An 18,304-nucleotide genomic window follows, 5' to 3' on the forward strand; every position below is an offset into this window, starting at 1 on the left:
TCCATCGAGAGGGGACGGGACGAAAATGGGGCTTCGGAGGCCGGCTCAGGCAAGGTCACCACTGGGGTGGCCCCACAATTGGCGGGGGGTGTGGGGAGCCTCTGCCACATGCTGCGGCCCCAACCCCGAGGCCTCTGTGTGAGGCCTCTGTGTTCTGTCTCTCCCTTTGATGAGGTCACAAACCAGGCAGTCTCCTGTGACCACCAGCAGGGCTGTTTCCAAGGGCCCGGGGTGGGGGTGGGGTGGGTGGTGGCGGGAGGGCTCAGCCCAGAGGAAGGACAGGAGCAGCGAGGAGACCGAGGCACAGACGCAGAGCGGCGGGGCCCACACCAGGCCCAGCCTCTCAGGCCACAAAGGAGGCCACGACTCTAAGAATGCACACTTTTCAGTGATGGAGGAAGGAACGCTTTTACGGTCATCTGGAGCACGAGGCATCGGATGACAGGTGGGGCTTGGGAGAGCCGCCACCCGACCCAAGCTCGTGCAGTGACAACGGTGGCAGGACTGTCCCAAGCCATCGGTGATGACCAGACAACCTGAGAGCAGGTGCAGGCTTTTGAGAGTGTGCATCTCAGGTCCGTAGCTCAGGGCGATCTCTGTTCACAACCCCAGGGCCAAACAACTGCTAAAGCCCATGCCGGAGACAGAGACCCTGGCTGACAAGCCCCCTGGCTGCAAGCGCTCCCTCCAGCATCCTGGGGATCTGGCCAGCTTCTCCTAAAGGAGGCTCTAGCACCCAGGGAAACCAGGGAGGCCTGCGGAAGCCTGTATCCGCAGGACCAGTGTGTGGAGCCGTCTCCTCGGGGCTGGCTCCTCAAAGGGGTCTTGGAACCAGCAGGAAAGACATCGCAGGCAGCTGGTCAGACAGTAGGGGTCCCCCCGGCCCAAGGGGGCAAACGACTGCATCTGAACGAGCCTCCAGGTGGCTGCAGAGCCCCGGCTCCTGTCCCACGTCCTCAGCCCCAGACACACCACTGAGCACCCCAAGCATCGGACTACTGAAGGGCAACCCAGCTTTCAGACAAGCCCAAGTGGGGGGAAAGTGGCCCTCAGGGTGGGAGGGGGAGGAAAACCAGCCCCCAACTCCCACCCCAGATCAGCTGGCTTGACTCAAGGGTGAAGGCCTTCAGGGCCACCCCCCCCCGTTAACACCTTACCAGGTGCAAGCCACACCTGGGTGGGAGCCCCCCACAGAGCAGGCAGCAGGGGCAGAGCGGAGTCACAGGCAGACCTCTGGGGCTGGTAGACAGACAGGGAAGGGAGGAAGATACCCCTCAGACTCCCTACGGCCCGCCCCACTGCTAATACCAAAGCCCACAGAGGCCCAGAGCTGCCGGGCACCACACCAGGCCTGCCTCAGCCTCCCACTAGCAGCTGGGAGACTTTTATCCCCGTCTGACAGATAATCACCAAGACGCAGCCAGGCCCTGCTCAAGGCCACCACTACTGGCATAAAAGGAGCCCAGCCTTGGGGTCCTCCTGTGGGACAAGAAGCACTCCCGAGACCAGAACCCTGGGACCCACCTGCAGCCAGGAGGGGGTTGGGGACGTGGGCAATCCTCCTCTTCTCTCCAGGGGCTGAGATGTGCACGGAGGACTGCTTCTCGGCCAGCGGCTGGGCAGCCTGGAGCCGGCTGGCTGACTCCCTCTGTGCCTGCTGGGCCCGGCGGTAGCACATCTCCTGGGCCGTCGGGGGACGGGTAGGAGGCGCTGGGCCTCTGCTCGTGGGCTCCGCCTGGGTGACAAATTTCAAGTCCAGACTGCACATCAGAGGTACCCAGAGCAGGCCTCCCGGGGCGTCAGGAGAGGGGTAGTACTGTGGGGCGGGTGGCAGGTGCTCCAGGGATGGGATGGAGCAGGACACCTCAGAAGCTTCCTCCTGAGCGTGCAGGGGCCCCGGAGGGAAACAGCTCTCCTCCTCCGGAGTGTGCAGGGGTCCCGGAGGGAACCAGCTGGTCTTCTGAGTTTGCTGATACCCTGGAAGGAACCGACTAGCTTCCCCCCAAGTTTGCAGATACCTGGGAGGGAACCAGCTTGGTGCTTCCGCTCTCAAACTCACCATGATGCTTCACTATCCCAGGTCCCTTCCCAGCCCTGCTGTCCTGACTTCTAAGTGCCCAGACTGTGCTCTCAGCCCTTATATAGACACAGAGTGGGTGGGAACCCCCAGCACCTAGATTAGATCCTGCTTGATCCAATCTTCTCTGAACTGTACTTCCAAAATCCCCATCCGGGTGGGGCAGGGGTCTGGTGATTGGATCACCTGCAGTTCTTCAGCCAAGAGCCCTGTCTTCTGCTCCAGCCTTCCCTGTGCTAACTCACTGAGCAGCCCCATAGTGAATGACAACTGATCCTGTCTCTGGACCACAGGGGAGGAAACCTAGGCTCAGAGAGGTCACACTACTTGCCCAAGATCACACAGCATACCTCTGAACTGGGACTGGGATGGGGCAGTGTGACCCTGCTGGAGGGCTGCCCCTCATCTCGCTGTCCCTGCTCTGTGCCCCACTCGGCGCACTAAGCGCAACTTGATGACTGGACATGGGTCCCAGGCATTTTTCTGCAGGACACGGGCAGTGCTGGATCCACGGCTGCCAAAGGCGCCCATGGGCAAGGGAGAGCGAGGCCCATCTCCCCCCCACCAGCCTCTACTCAGGACCCAGAAGCAGGCCCTCCCTTACCTCCTTGCCTTGCTTGGAGAGGTGAGAGATCCTCCTCTTCTGCCCAGGAAACAGAGTGGTCAGCCCCGAGTGCCCCTGTTCCTCGGTCTTCTCCTCCTTGGGGGGCTGAGACACACATCCGGCCCTCAGCGAGCCCCCCCCCCAACACCGATGCTGCGGCTCCTCTCACCCTGGCCTGCAGCACGCGGAGGATCTGACTCCCAGGCCCGAGGAGCGGGTGGAAGACAGTACCGTGCTGAGGGAGGGCTGCCGCGTCTAGAGATGCGATCTGGGGTTCTCACCTCCACCCAAGGAGGTGCGCAGGCCCTGCCCTGCCTCCCAGGTGAGCAAACAGACTTAGCGCCCCGGAGCCAAGGCCCCCAGTGCTGCCTGAGCCCCGGGCCCCCCTCCCAGGGCCTGCGGATGGTGAGTTCTGCACACTTGGCCCAGCCCACGCTCACGCCTGCCTCTTGCTCTCCTCCCACCCAGCCAGCACAGGGACGAGATCAGAATCGCGGGAATGAAGGGGAAGAAATCAGAAAAGCAAAGGGCCGAGAACAGGGTGGGGCACTAAGGGAGGGAGCAAGGGGCGGGGCCAGGGTCCCACCCTGGGATCCCTCAGAAGCGGCAGGTTCCCTGCAGGGACTGGCTCAGCCTGTTTTGTTTAGAGCAAGCTCCCTCTGGTGGCGATGTGGGGACACTGCAGGAGGAGACCAGAAAGGTGGAGGCTGGCTGAGTTTGGGGGGTCGGGGACGGGGTGGGGGGTGGGGAAGCCGGGGAAGGAGGGAAGAGGGGAGAGGCAAGAGAGGCAGGGGAGAAGCAACGCTTCAGGGGAGAGGGCCGGGGAAGGCGGGATGGTGGTGCCTGATACCCCTTAGCCGGGATGCTCTCAGGAGGCTGCTGTGGGAACCCCGCCGGGTGGGCCATAAGCCAGCGTCCTCTTTCTGGACGGGGTGCAGGGGGGCAGCAGGCAGCCAGCGAGGGGTCCTGAATTCTGAACGAGTTGAGAGGCCGACGCTGAGCGAGCCGTCTCCACCGGGCGCTGGGACTCCAGTCACGGGGGAAGCCGGGAAGGGCCCGGCTGCCCGAGCCCAGCCCGCCCTCACCTGCCGGGCCAGGCGGCCCTTGTCCTCCATCTTGACAGCGGTGGACTCGTTGAAAATGCGCAGGCACTCCTCCATGGGGTCGGAGTCAAAGTCAACCTCCTTCTCCAGGGCCGAGTAGTCCACGTCGGAGCCTGCCCCCGAGGAGGAGGAGGAGGAGGAGGAGGAGGGGGGGGGAGGGGAGGACCTGCTGGCCGAGGGGGGCGGGGAGGCCTTGAGGCGTTTGGGCGGCCCCCGCGCGCCGCAGAGGCCCAGGCTGGAGTCCGAGTCCGAATCGGAGCTGGAGCTGAGGCTGGGGAGGGCGGGGGGCCGTGGGGCGGGCGCCTCGGGCCCCGGGTCCTCGTCCTCACTCTCATCCCCGAAGAGCTCGGCGTGGCTCAGGGCCCGCCTCGGCAGCTTGGGGGCACCCCGGGGGGCACCCTCATCCAGCGAGCGGGCCTTCCGCTGTGCCAGCTTCCCTGACGGGGTCTTCCTGCCCGTCCTGTCTGGCAGCTGGTGGGCAGCCCCTTGTGCAGGGCTGGGCCGCGGTCCCGGCCCCTCGGGCCGGCCTTTCCCTGAGCTGGCCACTGGAGTGGCTGAAGATGGCTTCTTCTTGGTCCCTTGGGGCCGCTCCGCCCTGTGCCGGGGGCTGCCGGCCCGCGGGCCCCTCCTGTCCACACAGGGCTTCTCGGCTGGCCTCCCATGCTCTCCATCCTGACCCCTGCCTGTCTTCCCGACACCATCCTTGCGGCCGGCGGCCGGCAGCCCCCCGCTTTTCTTCTTCTTGGGTCTCCCCTCCTTGGGGCTGCTGCGCTCCTGCGAGGCCCTGCCCGGGGAGCTGGGCTTGGCAGGAGGCAGCCCGTCTGGGCCCTTGGCAGGCTGACCGAGGTCCCCCACGTCGTACTGCACGGCCATCTCCTTGGTCTCCCGAAGGCTGCCCTCCTCAGGCTCTGGGCCCTCCCTAGAGCCCGGCTTCCCCGGGGCCTTGCTCTCAGGGCCCGCTCGGGCTCTCGGGGGGCTGGCGGTGGCGGGCCTGTCGCCCGGAGCGGCAGCGGTGTCATCGTCCGAGTCTGAGAACCTGGCGTCGCAGCTGCTGAAGGGGTCACAGGGCTTCTTGGGTGCAGGTGTGTAGGGCTCACTGCCGCGGGAGCCCCGCGGCCGCTTGGGGGCCCTGTCGTCCTTGGTGCTGGCCCTGCTGAGCAGGCGGGCGGAGAAGTTGGACAGGGGGTCGTATTCCAGGTCTGTAGATGGCTTGGAGTTGTCCACCACGTACTTGCCGCTGGAGACGGGGCGGCCATACCGCCGGGGCTGGCCCACGGCCTTGGGGACATACTCCAGGGTGCCACCAGCCCCTCCACCATGGCCCTGACCCCGGTCCAGAGAGGCCAGCGAGTACTTGGTGCCAGGCTCGGTGGGGCTGGCCAGAGGCGTGGGCTGGTAGCTGGCATCGGGGCTTAACAGGCCACGGCCACTGGGGTTGTATTCGAAGGATAGAGGGAAGGTGTCCCCATCCAGGCCGGCAGTGGGGCCGTGGGGCGCCAGGGCAGGGGCCTCGGCCGAGCCGTGCTCCCGGGCCGTCTCCAGGAGCTCCCGGTAGCGCCTCTGCTCCAGCTCCACCTCAGAGCGCACGGCCTCGATGGCCTGGTTGACCAGCTCCAGCTCCAGGATGTCTGAGCGGGGCTCGGCACCTCTGCCCAGGGCGCCATTCTCCCTCTGGGTGGGGGGCTTGGGCAGCTCGGGGTTGTACGGGTCATAACCAAGCCCTGAAACAGAGAGGGAGAAAACAGCAGTGAGCAGGCAGCTACAGCAGCAGGCCAGACGAGCCGGTGACCGGTCACTGCCTCATCCCGGGCCTCGACCCCAGGGGCCAGCAAGGAAGAGCAGAGTACCAGCCTCCAGAACCTACCGGGGGCCAGGCCTCCGGCCGACCCCCACCAAGGCTCCAGCAGCAAGTCAGGGTTTCCAGAGGGCCCCTCCCTGCAGGTCCTGCCCCGAAGAGGCTGCCAGGTGGGGTGAAAGCACATAGCCCAGGCCCCAGAGGAGGCCACAAGAGCCCGGGGACTTCACCGCCTGGGACAGGGGATGGTGAGGCCTGGGGAGCTGGGCGAGAGGGTGGCTTCCCCCCAGGGCCCAGCCCACACTGAAGCCACACCACCCTGCTCCCTGCAGTCGGGGAGGCCGGACACCCAGCTAGGGCAGGTGCTAGGGCACCTGGGGGCAACAGGGGTGCGAGAGGGGGTGGGAGGCGGGGCCGACACAGCCTGCCCACAGCAGCGGGTGGACAGGCGGATGTACACGGCCCTGCCTGGCGACAGCGCCTTTAGGGTTCTGTCCCCCACACGCGCTCTCGCCCAGATAACTCCACCGGCTGCATGTGTACCAGTGAGGACACAGAAAGCCCCGAAGCGTCCACTGGGAAGGGGCAGTGGGTGGGGTGGACAAAGGACAGCACAGCACATCTCACGGGGTAAGCGAGGCACGACAACGTCCAGGGAACAGCGCCATGGCGTGAAAGACGTTCCGGCAATGGGCAATGTTGGGGAAGCACGAAGTGGGGTGGACGGCAAGGCGGGCACAGGACACACTTAGGTTTGTATCAATCTGAACAGGGGTGGTGGAGCAGCTGGCGGGCTACCTGGCTCCAGGGTGTATTCCACGAGACCAGTCCAACCCCAATACCACCCACGTTGACATGAAGCTCACGGGAGACTCACTTAGTACAGAGGTGCGGAAATTCTCGGTAAGATGTAAGCAAATAAAGCCCAACGTTCAAAGAAAGGAATAACGCGTTCAAATATTCCAGAACGTAAAGACAGTTCATTGTTAGAACGTCTGCCAAACATAATGTAAAACCTCTGACAAAAAAGTGGATCGATTTGGTGCCTTCTGGTTAACAGAGTAACAGCCAATTCTCCCAGAACCTCCAGATGGGATCAGCCGTGCCCACACCTGGACTGTAGCCCAGGGAGACCCACTTTGGACCTCTGAGCCCCAGAACCACCAGAAAAAAAAACCCTGTGTTGTTTTAAGGCACCGGTGAGTGGGGTCTTGCTGAAGCCCCGGGAAATGCACACATCACTGACTGACAAAGCACCAGAGAACCCGGCACTGCCGGGGCCAGTGGCTGGGCCTGGGCCGCCTGGGGGCCCAAGGTGAGGCGAGGCCCATTGCAGGCCTGTTGTCTGGCTTGTACCTTGGAACCTATTTCTCAAACAACGCTTAGAAAGGAGAAAGGACGCGCGTACACCTGTGCTTCAGAACACTGATGACACGCCCAGGCTGCGGGTTATAGATGGGGAGGTAAAGCCAAGCTGCAGGGGCTGCAGGGGGCAGCGGGACTGGGGTGCCGGGGAGCAGTCACTTCATGCCCCCACCTCCCAGCTGAGGACACCAGGGTGAAGGGCGGAGTGGGGGACAGGTCAGGACACACAGCCACTGGGCCCTCTGCCCCCCACAAGGTTCAAGATGAAGGCACCATAGAGAGGGAAGGCTAGAAACCCCAACAGCGAGATCCACGGCCCTCTTCCCAGCCCACCCTAACTCTCAACGGGTCGGAAGGCACTAAAGCAGACCCACCCCTAGCCCACCACACGCCCGGATGAACAGAAGAGCCAGCGCCCCCGCACGCCGTCCCCTTGGAGTGGAGGGCCCAGGACACAAGCCAGGGGGCACTTACAGGGCATGTCAAGTGAGGGGTGCGTCGGGTCTTGCCGGTCTCAGGGGGCCTCCAGCCCAACCCACCTCACTCCCAACCTCCCTCCTGAGGCCAAGATGGCTCCCAGCCCAGCCAGATCCCCTAGGTGGGGGACGGGAGCAAGGGCCCAGCTGGTGGGAATGCCCTCCCCCAAGAGAGGTGGGCAGGGCAGGGTGGGGATCAAATGGATGGGGGTCCTTCCCCACCCGTGACCTGCTCTGGAACAGGTCACAACGGGCCACAGACAACATGCAAATCACCCAAGAGTGCCTCTAGCCCTTCCCAAGTAAGGGCAGAGTTCAAACCCCTGCACTTCGCATTTTGAAAGAGATCCCCCCACAAACAAGTCTGTACTTTGGAAGCAAGGAGAGGAAGGAGGTGCCCTGGGACCCAGCCCCCAGCCCCTTAGATCTGAGCGTCCAGGAGCTCTGTCAGCGTGGGGTGTTTTCAGTCCCACGAGAGGCTGCCTCCTCACACCCCATCAGGCTACACCAAAAAGCAAAAGAAACAGCTCGAGGTGGGCGTGAGCCAGTCTAGGCCAACACCCTCCCCTCCAGGGCCTCAGTGTCCCCAAGGTACCATAAGGCCAAATCACCAGCCCGAGGAGCTCCAAACAGGTCTAGACGTGTCAAGGACACAGCTGCCAGGGGCTCGGCTGCAGCCCCCTGTGGCTCAGAAGCTAGTGCATGGGGCCCAGAGCTTGGCCCCTGGAGCAGCAACTCCAAGCCCCTGCCAAGGCTACTGGAGGCTCGTGGGGGGAGGCGGGCAAATGGAGAAGATATCTGTGATGCTACCTAGCGCCCCCGCCCTACCCCGCCTCAGGGACCGGTAGGAACCAGAGAAGCTCCCTGAGAAAATGTTTTACAAGTGACTCGACAGGTGACCCTCGAGAGGTCAGGAATGGCCGTAATGGCCATGGGAGCACCTCAGAAGCACCTCCCCGTTACTGGGGAGTTAACCTGGCTGGGAGCCAATGGGAGCTCCTTTGGGGCTGGCACCAGGGAAGCATGCCTTTGGTAAACAAGATTAATTGGGCTGTTTTTCAGAAAGGGGGTGAACCTCAGGATGACTGGAAAAGCACCTTGAAGGCCTGGCTGCTGGGGTTACACTCTCAGGAGAAGTTCCTGCCCCCGGCCCAGGGCAAGGAAGGGGTCAGCTACTGTCGCTCCAAGGACACCCACAAGGCCAAGGGCCTGCCCAGGTGGGCCACCGCTTGAAGGACGCCCCTTGGGAAGGCTCCCGGCCAGCTCATGGGGCCGAGCCTTCTTCAGCCGTCCCTGTGCCCAGTTCTGTGTGCACCAGCTCCCCCTCCTGGCTCTGGTGCTGCTGGGCACTCTCCCAGTGACCCAGTCCCGACCGGCTCTGATCATCAGCTCTGAACAGGCATCCGGCACGGCGGGGGCCCAGGCCAGCTGCCCCACCTCCACGCCGGGAAAAGCAAACACTTGGGGCCACAGCGCTCAGGGAATGGATCATGCGGAGCCCACAGCGGGTCGAAGGACAACACGGGGTGGTGGCCACCTCCAACCCCTCCAAGCCTTCCCCCTGCTCCTCTCTGGTCCCACCACGCCCCTCCATTCCAGAAAACACTCCGCACCCTTCCATAACTGCGCAGACGCCCGGCCCACAAGCTCTAGCTGCAAGTAAAATTAACGACAAGCGAAAATGAGCAGACACGCGAGTGTGAAGACCCCACTGGGAGGCACGTGACCCCCACCCAGCCGGCTCCGAGGCCTTCCCCTTTAATCCCTTCCCCTTTAATCCCGACGTTCGTCCTGCCCGCATCAGCCCCCCCGCATCAGCCCCCCTCACAGAGCAAAGAGGAGGCTGGGTCTAGGGCAGCGGGTGAGGGATCTGCCTAACTCCAAATCCTGGCTCCCTGCCCACAGACCAGAAGACCCAGCGTCGTGCGATCCTTTCTGGTCCCGAAAGACTCCCCATCACCCCACCCCTCCTCCCCCCTGCACCTCCAAAGACCATAAGCACACAGTGGTCCCACCCCCCCACCCCTGCCCACTTGTGCCCTGATTAGACATCAGCGGGGACTCCTCCACCCAGGGGACGGTCACAACACAAGGGGGTGGGCAGGGGGGCCAGGAGAAGACAAACACCGTCCCGCCACACAAGAGGTAAGCACGACACAGGGATGAGTCAAAGAAGGGCAACGAGACACCCCGACCCAGGAAGCTACCCAAGTGGCAGAGGCCTCAACGGCAGCCAAAGAACGGAGGACATTCCACTCCCAGCCACTAGGCAAACTTCTATTCATCCTTCAAAGCCCAGCTCGGTAACTGCTTGCTTGGGGACACTCGCCCGACTCCCTGCAACCTCAGGTGCCAACGGCTCGCTCTCCTGGACTCTGGTCCGTTATCTGTGCTGCTGGACACCCCTCCTTCCCTTGCAGAGTCCCCACAGCCTGGTCCCCAGATAAGTACTGAATTTAGACAGACCCAGAAGAGCCCTTGGAGGGCTCCTGATTTTACGGACGACACAGAGGCTGTGCCGTGCCCACGTGCATGCCCAGGCTGAGGCCACAGCTTGTGAGATGGCCAAGTCCCAGCCCCCAGCGCACCCAGGTCCGTCAGCCACCCGTCCTGCTCCCCCCAGCAACTACAGCAGCAGGCAGGAGGGCAGTTCCCCCAGCAACGTTCCTGGGCTTTCAACACTGCCTGCCACCCGCGCAGCCCTCCAGGGCAGGGTGCTCCAAATGGCCCTTTACAGAAAGCCTCAGTGCTCAGAGGAAGCCACGGACCCAGCGCCCTAAAACCCACATGTGCCTGCTTCTTCAAAGGGCAGACTGGCTACCGCAGGAGCCTGAGGACCTGCCACCACCAAGGAGGACAGGGGACCAGGAGACAACCCTGTGGGGCTCCAGCCGGATCTGTCCTGACCACCTCCCAGCTCCTGTGACCCTCCTTCCGCGCTTTTCCTCTTTAGCGTTCCAGGTTTTGCTTTGAGTCAGGTCAGACCAGCAGAAGTCTACCTTCCCCACTTGGACAGCTTAAATAATAATAAACCAAATTCCTACGCACCCAGCACTCGCTCGTCACTGGAAATGATGCTGTGCGGGGGATTCTGAGGGCAGAATGGGAGCGGAGGAGGACGGCAAAGCAGGAGCATTGCGCAGCACAGCTGAGAGGAGAGAGGCGCACTGTGTGTAGAGGGTCTGCGTCGTGACCTCGTTTTGCAGAAGAGGTAACTGACGCCAGGCTCTTCGCACAATGGAAGGTAGAGCCAAAAGGCCTTCATCTGAGGCCCTACTCCACCTGCAGGGCTGAAAGCCAGCCGTGGCGCCTGCACCTCTTCTCTGGAGGATGCTCTGGGGGTGGGGGGTACACTCGGGCATCCACGTGGTCCTCTGAGCTCTCCCAGCTGGGTGCTGTCCCTGTCCACCCCAACCTGGGCGCCTGGGCCTCCCTGCCTCACCTCCAGAGCCGGAGGAGCTGGGGCGGCGACGATTCTCGGGGTTCTTGGCTCCCTGCAGGCGTGGCCAGCTCTCCCGTCCTATTCTCAAATACGAAAGGGGCCAGGTGCTGGGATACTGATCAGGCTCCTCCATGTCACCTGGCACCACTGACGTTTGGGGCTGGAAAAGTCTGTGTGTGTAAGGGAAGGGGGCCATCCTGGGCACCGGAGGGCACTGAGCAGCATCCCTGGCCCTCGCCCCTCGTTGCCAGGAGCACCCCCAAGTCATGACAACCGCAGATGTCCCTGTATCGCCCTGTGTCCCCCAGGGGATCATGACTGTCCACGGTGAGAGACACTGCTTTACTGACACGAAGCAAAGAATCCTAAAATACCAAAAACAGCTTTAAGGGCAGATGTACCCTTATTCAAATGTCCCAAGCCTGGATCTGGGCAAGAAGGCAGGTTTTTAAAGTTCCCCAAGTGCTTGAAGAGGGGCCGCAGGCCTGGGGACGGCCTCTCACTTCACTGGAGTCTCTGGAGCCTCTGCAAAAGAATGCAACTTCACCAGTGAGGCAGGGTCCCAAGTACAGGAAAGAGACACAGAGCCTTTTGTTTCTGAGGCTGGGAGGACGCACAACAAGCCGGCAGATGCAGGACTTGCGACAACATACGAAACATCTTTCCTTTGACTTTGCGGTATTCTCCAGTGGTTTTAAAACGAACGTTTCTCCGAGTCCAGGAAAAAAAAGTGCTCTGAATGGAGAGACAACGTGTCCAAGCTGCCGCTGGCTGGGACACTGCCCCCGAAGACAAGGGCTGCATCTGGGTGGGGCTGAACCACCAACACAACCTAGACTCTTCTCATCCTGGTGTAAGAGACGAACTCTGCTCTGAAAATCCAACAGCACCTCTCCTCCACTCCCTCTTTACAAAAAAGTCAAGAACAATAGAACAAGAGAACCACCCACGGGATGGCAGTGAAGGCCCCTCCTCTGGGAGGCCACAAGCTTCTGTCCTCTGAGCCTGGTGGCCCGGGCTCCCTGGGGCTGGAGCTGCACCTGGGCATACAGCTCCCTGGGAGGGGCAGGGAGGAGACTTAAAAAAAAAAAAAAAAAAAAAAGTGGCCTCAGCAAGAAGCAGCCTACGACCAGAGGGTCTCACCCAGGGTGATCCCGCCCCCCCAGGGGACACTGGGCCACGTCTGGGGACATCTGACATCTGTGCATGTCGTGATTGGGGGGCTGCTGGCATCGAGGGGCTGTGCCCAGGGAGGCGGCTCCACACCCCAAAGTGCCCAGGACAGGCCCAGAGGATAACCCCCTATGTCCCCAGTTTCTGCTGTTCTTCATAGCTCCCCCCGACCCCCCGAACAAAGTTCTCGAGAGGCCCTGGCTGGCCTGACCAAAGACCACACCTGACAACCAGCTAGGAAAATCCCTCCCAGGTCCTCAAGTACCCTGGCTGGGCCTCCAGACACAAAGGCGATTCTGCTCTCTGCTGAGGTTTTCTCAGTATCAGTTCTCTCCCAGGAAGGGGAGGGAGGGAAGTGCACACAGCAGCTCACTCTGGAAGAGAAAGTGTCAAACCAGGGAAAGCACTGTCATCAGGGCAGTGGGAAAGCTGCTGGCACCCAGCCCACGGGGAAGGCAGCTAAGGGGCAGCGTGGCCAGTGGCCCGGGGCAGTGATACTGCAGGGGCTGCTACCCCCTCCTGTTCCAAGTCAGCTCGCGGAGAAAATCAAACAAAACCCACCCTCTGCTGGAAGCACTCGTTTCTCTGGCTGCACCCTCCCTTCCCTGCCTGACTCCTGGCTGCCACCTTCCCTGGAGAAGCAGGGCTTGCTCTCAGGATTCCAGACCACAAGGGGCCGCTGCCGAGGCCCAAATCTGAGACCCGGGGGAGGGGGTTGCCCAGGGAGCTGCCACTGCCACCCAGCTGGGGCCACCCCCGCCTTCCAGCCTCCTTCCGGCCCATCCTTGGAAGGTTTCAGTGCTCAGGCCCTGCTATATCGTCTTTCCCACATCTCACTGTTACCTCCCAGCCTCAGGGCACAGCACTGAGCCCACATGTAATAGGCACCCAGGTGCCCAGGCCCCACATGTGCCAGGCAGCAGGAATTGGCTGTCGGTGGTGAGGGGCAAGGGCCTGACAGTCCAGATCAACCCCGTGTCCCCCACTTACCAGCCATGTGTACACAGGTGCGTGGCTTCCCCTCTCTGGGTCTGTCTCCTTGTCCGTAAAATGGGGACAATCGTCCCTACCACTGGTTAAAGAGCACGCCTGAGGGTGCGTGGCGGTAACTGGACATCCCCCAGCTGAGTGCCAAGGTGGGGACCCTGGAGCACAGGAGGGCAGATTTGAGGGCCGGGAAGAACGGGATGCCCGCCCAGCCCTCAGGAGGCCATCAACCCAAGGCCAGAGGTGCTGGGCTACACAGGGACCCCCACATCCTGCCTGCAGGTGGCCATCACCCAGCACCTCAGCATCCTTGCCAAAGCACTTGTGCCTGGGCCGTGCCTATCTGGTCAAAAGTGGATCCAGCCAAAGCCTGGATTTTTGCAGTCTCTCCAAGCCTGACGGGAAGTGGGTTTGTCAAAATCTGGAGCAAGGGGAGCTGAAGGGGTGGGGGAGGTCTAGGCACACACTCCCCCTGGCCCACGAGCACGCCACAGAGGAGGAAAGAGAGTGTCAGAGAGGCCCCGCAGCGAGAAAGAGGCCAAGCTGGGATCTGCCCCTGCCTCTCTGCAGAGCAAGGCAGCCCTCGACCAAAAGGTAACCAGAGACCCCACCCCCCAGGCCCCGCCCTCTGTGATGGGAAGAGGGCTGCTTATTCTCACCTGCAAAAGGAAAATGCAGACACACTGGGGTCAAGGGTAGGCAGCTGCACTTTTTCCTGCGGGAAAGTGAAGCAGACAGGGCTACATCACCGAATGGATTCTCAAAAAACGATTCTTTGGGAAACTGACCATTTGTGGTGTAGGAAGCAATCAAGAGACTGACTTGGCACGAGAGGAATGCACGGGAAGAGAAGTCAGCACCCCGGAGCGCAGACGGCTGGAAGGCCACCTGTGGGCCTGCAGAAGAGTCAGTCCCGGGGTCTGAGGGAGCCGGCCCGCCCGGTCTGTCCCGACAGTGAGGAACCCAAACACCAGGAGCTCTTTACAGAACGCCACACACCGCGCCAATAACTCAACAGATGGAGTGAGAAACTGCCCTGTGACAGGGTGACCACCGAGAGGCCTCCCACTCACCCCCTTCCCCTCTCCCAGACCTGAAGCTCAGGCACCTGTGTGCACGGCTGTCTTCCCTCCTCGAGGGAAGGTTCCTGAGAGGCAGGCCGGAGCCCAACGCAGGTGTGGAGCCCGACCTTGAACGCTCACATCTGCCCGGCTACAAACACTGGGCTACAGGGGCCAGTGGTCTGAGCAAATTCACAGTGGAAACTTGAAAAAATTCTACTTTTTTTTTTTTTTTCTGGCAAACTGGGAAAACAGCCCTATGGTTTCATCCTAGCAATGACGCTCCTCTTTTCAGGTAAGAAGGCTCTGAGATGAGGACCAGTGCCTTATGGGGGAAATCTGGGCCCTGATGGAAAGGGGGAGCCAGTCCCGGAGGACAGGGGCCACAGCGGGAGCCTGAATTCCCCTCGGAAAGAATGACACCACACTCGATTCTCCCGGCGGGCCTTTCCTTGTGATATCCCTCTTTTTGCCCCCGTTCTTCACGTCTCGGCTCAAGGCCCACACTTCCTACGAGAAGCACTGCCTGCCCCCTGACAGCTCGCACCGAACTCTGCCATGACATTGATAGTCACCACGCTGACGGGATGCGCAGTCTCTGAGCGTTCTCTCGGAAGCCTGTCCCCGACCCCAAAACACACACAACACACAGTCAACCGGGTCTGACTCACTCCCTAACCCTGGCATAACACACAAGGCTCGACACACAGTCGGCGGCCGCTAAACAAGACTCTCTCGACTCCGCTGTAGTAAACAGGAGCGGCCACGAGCAGAGGTGCGGCGGGGGAGGAAGCGCGGAAATAAACAACAGCTGCAACCAACACCCCGGGCCGGGGAGGCGGCGGGAACGGTTCCCCGGGCAGGAGTCCCGGGCCTGCAGACCAGTGTCGGCCGCGCTCATTTCCCGACCCCCGCGCGCTCCACCCTCGCGACACCTCTAGGAGAGCAAGTCCTCCCACTGTTTACGTTTTACACTCATGGAAACTGTGGTTCACAGAGGTCCCGCGACTGGCACTGGGCCCCGGGGTGGGTGGTCCTGGCTTGGGGGGACGAAGCCCACGACCATGCAGGGAGAGGGCTGAGCGGGGAACAGGAAACCATGGAAACCCGGGCGCTGGGGTCCAGGCCCGCGCCAGGGAACGGAGCCCGGGGCGGGCGTGTAGATATTACCTGCTGCGGGGGGCGCCGCTCCGCCTTCGCCAGGTGCGCCCGGGCCCCGGGCCCCGCGGTGCCGGAAGTGGCAGTAGGGCCGCCGGCAGGGTCCCCCAGGCGCCCCGGCCCAATAGGGGCAGTCGATGGCCCGGAAGAAGCCAGTGGAGCGTAGCATGGTCCGTCCCGCGGCGGGGCCCCGGCCCGGAGCCGCCCGGGCCCCCGGGCCCCCTCACTGGCGCCGCGGTCGCCGCCGCCCGCGGCTCATGGACCCCACCGCCGCCGCCATCTTGCTCCGAGGTCCCCGGAGGCCCCCGGGACGCCGCCGCAAGGGACCCCGGGAGCGGCTGCCCGAAGTGCGCCTGATCAGAAACGCCTGCTCCCGCGGGACCGAGGTGGGTCGCGGACCCCTGGCCTGGGACAGGCGGCTGCGGGGGGAGTGATGGGGGGCGCGGGCTGCCCTGCCTGCGGCCTCCGTGTGTCTTGCCGCCGCCGCCGCCCGGGCCTCTGTGGCGGCAGAAGCACCATCTTCAGCCCCAGGCCCCTGCGGCACCTGGGCTGTCCAAGGCGCGCCTGATAAAAAAAAAAAAAAAAAAAACGCCCCACACAGCCCGGCTGTAGCTCATTTGCATTCAATTTGCGTTCTATTAGCTTGTCTCCCTAAAGCGCCCTCTGCTGGTCGACTCGAGTCCTGCGGGCGCATCTCACCTGCACCTGGGAACCCTCACCTGAGTTACCCAGTTCAGGCTCTGAAACTCAACTCCGCCCTGGTTGACTGGCAATAAGTGCTTCATTTCTCCCACCTGGACTCTTGTCAGCAGTCTAATCCCCAGGTCTACCAGAGGAGACCTGTTCCAATTCACTCATTTGTCCATCAAATATTGAGCACCTACTGTATACCAAGGCCCCGCCCTAAGTCGTATTTTATCCATTCATCAGATGATGGACATTCAGATTGTTTCCGCCTTTTGTCTATTGTGAATTGTGCTGTTGTGAACATGTGTGTATGTGACATGTGTGTATGTGTATCTGAGTACCAGTTTTGTTTCAGTACTAATTTTTCAAATGATGTAAATTTGTGTTGTCCATTTTTTTTTTTTTTTTTTTTTTGCGGTACGCGGGCCTCTCACTGTTGTGGCCCCTCCCGTTGCAGAACACAGGCTCCGGACGCGCAGACTCAGCGGCTATGGCTCACGGGCCCAGCCACTCCGCGGCATGTGGGATCTTCCCGGACCGGGGCACGAACCCGCGTCCCATGCATCGGCAGGCGGACTCTCAACCACTGCGCCACCAGGGAAGCCCTGTTGCCCATTTTTAAAATGTAGGGAGATGTCACATACAACTACAATTCTCAGCCTGTGCACCAGCTGGCAATTACCAAGGATCCTCCTGTGAGCAGGCAGTAGTCTGCGCAGGTCACCTCCCCCCTCTCCCAACCCACCTCTCTCCCTACCTCAGCCACCTGGCCCTGCAGACATATGGGCTTGAGACCCCTCACCCCAGGGGTCTCTCAGTGCCTCTCCTCCACTGCCAACAGGAGGGTGGGCTCCTGAACAAAGCAAAGATCCCCACCCTGGTGGCTGTAGCATTATAGATGCAGACAGACAACAGGAAATCAGTAAATATCTTGATACAAGGTAAAAAGTGCTATGGCAGGGAAGTAGAACAGGGTAGGGGGCTGGGACAAGGGGTGGTTCACATAGTCCTCTGGGAAAGGTGGGATTTGAGCAGTTCTAAGGAAGCGAATGAGGAAGCTAAGCAGGCATCTGGGGGAGGGGCTTTCCAGGAAGAGGGCATAGCCCGTGCAAAGGCCTTGGGGCAGGGCCGGGCCTGGCATGTTGGAGGAACAGCTAGAAGGTCCATGTGCCTGGAGCAGACTGAGCAAGGGTGAGAGAGGGAGGAGGGGAGGGCAGGGAGGGGACGGGGCAGGTCGTGCAGGTCCCTGTGGGCCACGGAGAGAGCATTGGCTTTTACCCCCAGGGAGGTGGGAGCCTTGCAGGCCTATGGGCAGAGGAGGGACTGGACCTGGTACAGGTGCTCACTGGCGCCCTGTGGCCACTACAGGGTGGACAGACTGTCAGGAGTGAGGGTGGGAGTCAAGGACCACAGGGGAGGCCACGCTGGTCCTGGTGGGCCATGAGGAGGTGGGACCAGGTGGAGGCCGAGGAGGGGGGAGAAGTGGGTGGATTCTGGATATGTATTGAAGGTAGAGCTCTAGGGAGATTTCCGGGTGGACTGGATGTGGGTGGTGAGACAGAGGGGAGTCAAGGGTGACCCCAAAGATTTTGGCCTGTACACCTGGAAAGATGAAGCTGCAGTGATAAAGGGGAGCCGACCAAGGCAGACTGGGGGCAGGGGTAAGAACATCCCGGGCCTGGAGTTGAGGGTGAGGTCCAGCTGGCATGGACCAGGGGGTGTCCTCAGCACACCTGGGGAGAAGGACCAGGGGTCCCCGAGGCGACCTGCCAATGAAGCGTCCAGGAGGCAGAGCGGGCATCTTCGAGCTGTTTCTGGGGCACGTGGGAGTGCGACCAAGAGAGACTAAAGGGGGGGGCTGCCCGCGTGGACCCAGCATTCCAGGAACCCTGCCACAAAGGAGCAGAGAAGCCTGCCAGAGCTGGAGGGGGACAGGGGTCCAGGGAGCGAGATCTGCGGGCTTTCGGGCCAGATTCCAGGAGAAAGGGAGCAAGGGGAGTGCCAGAAGGAGACCACCCTCGAGTAAAGGCGAGGGCCCCGTGCCCAGGTTGGGGCGACCTTGGCGGCCCCAAGGACAGGACCCTGGGGAGGGGTGGGCCGGAGCCGGTGGTGCAGTACCAGGGGAGGCCACCAGATGGCGGGTCTGCCGCCTTCCCGGGGGCGGGAAGCGGGGAAACCCGTGGGGAGGGTCCGCGCTCCCCCCACCGCAGTCCCACACGCCTTCCGGGCTCTGGAGACCGCTGGAACCTGGGATGCACTTTTCCTAAGAAGGGGTTCAGAACCCTCACCAGTTTCTCAACGCTCCCGAGGCCCCTTGCCCTCTCAATTGGAAGCCGGCATACGATACAGGAGCAGCCAGACGATGGGCACAGGAGC

At 62.1% G+C, this 18,304-nt stretch overlaps 1 protein-coding gene across 2 annotated transcripts in view; it reads right to left on the reverse strand.

The window, feature by feature from the left end:
- REXO1 (RNA exonuclease 1 homolog) overlaps nt 1–15,503 on the reverse strand; it is a 20,573-nt gene extending 5,070 nt beyond the window's left edge. The window contains exons 1-4 of one of the 2 annotated variants that reach the window (XM_081234042.1): nt 15,254–15,503; nt 3,767–5,505; nt 2,682–2,786; nt 1,525–1,735 (exon numbers count right to left, since the gene is read on the reverse strand). In XM_081234042.1, coding sequence (XP_081090168.1) covers nt 1,525–1,735; nt 2,682–2,786; nt 3,767–5,505; nt 15,254–15,410 — 2,212 coding nt within the window. In that variant the 5' untranslated portion in view covers nt 15,411–15,503. Of the gene's footprint in view, nt 1–1,524; nt 1,736–2,681; nt 2,787–3,766; nt 5,506–10,862; nt 11,423–15,253 lie in introns of those variants that run through there. The other variant, XM_081234041.1, reaches the window with a different exon arrangement.
- Between the last annotated feature and the right edge of the window lie 2,801 nt (nt 15,504–18,304).

This window comes from Mesoplodon bidens (assembly GCF_964165515.1).
Source record: "Mesoplodon bidens genome assembly, chromosome: 4".
Classification (NCBI taxonomy): domain Eukaryota; kingdom Metazoa; phylum Chordata; class Mammalia; order Artiodactyla; family Ziphiidae; genus Mesoplodon; species Mesoplodon bidens.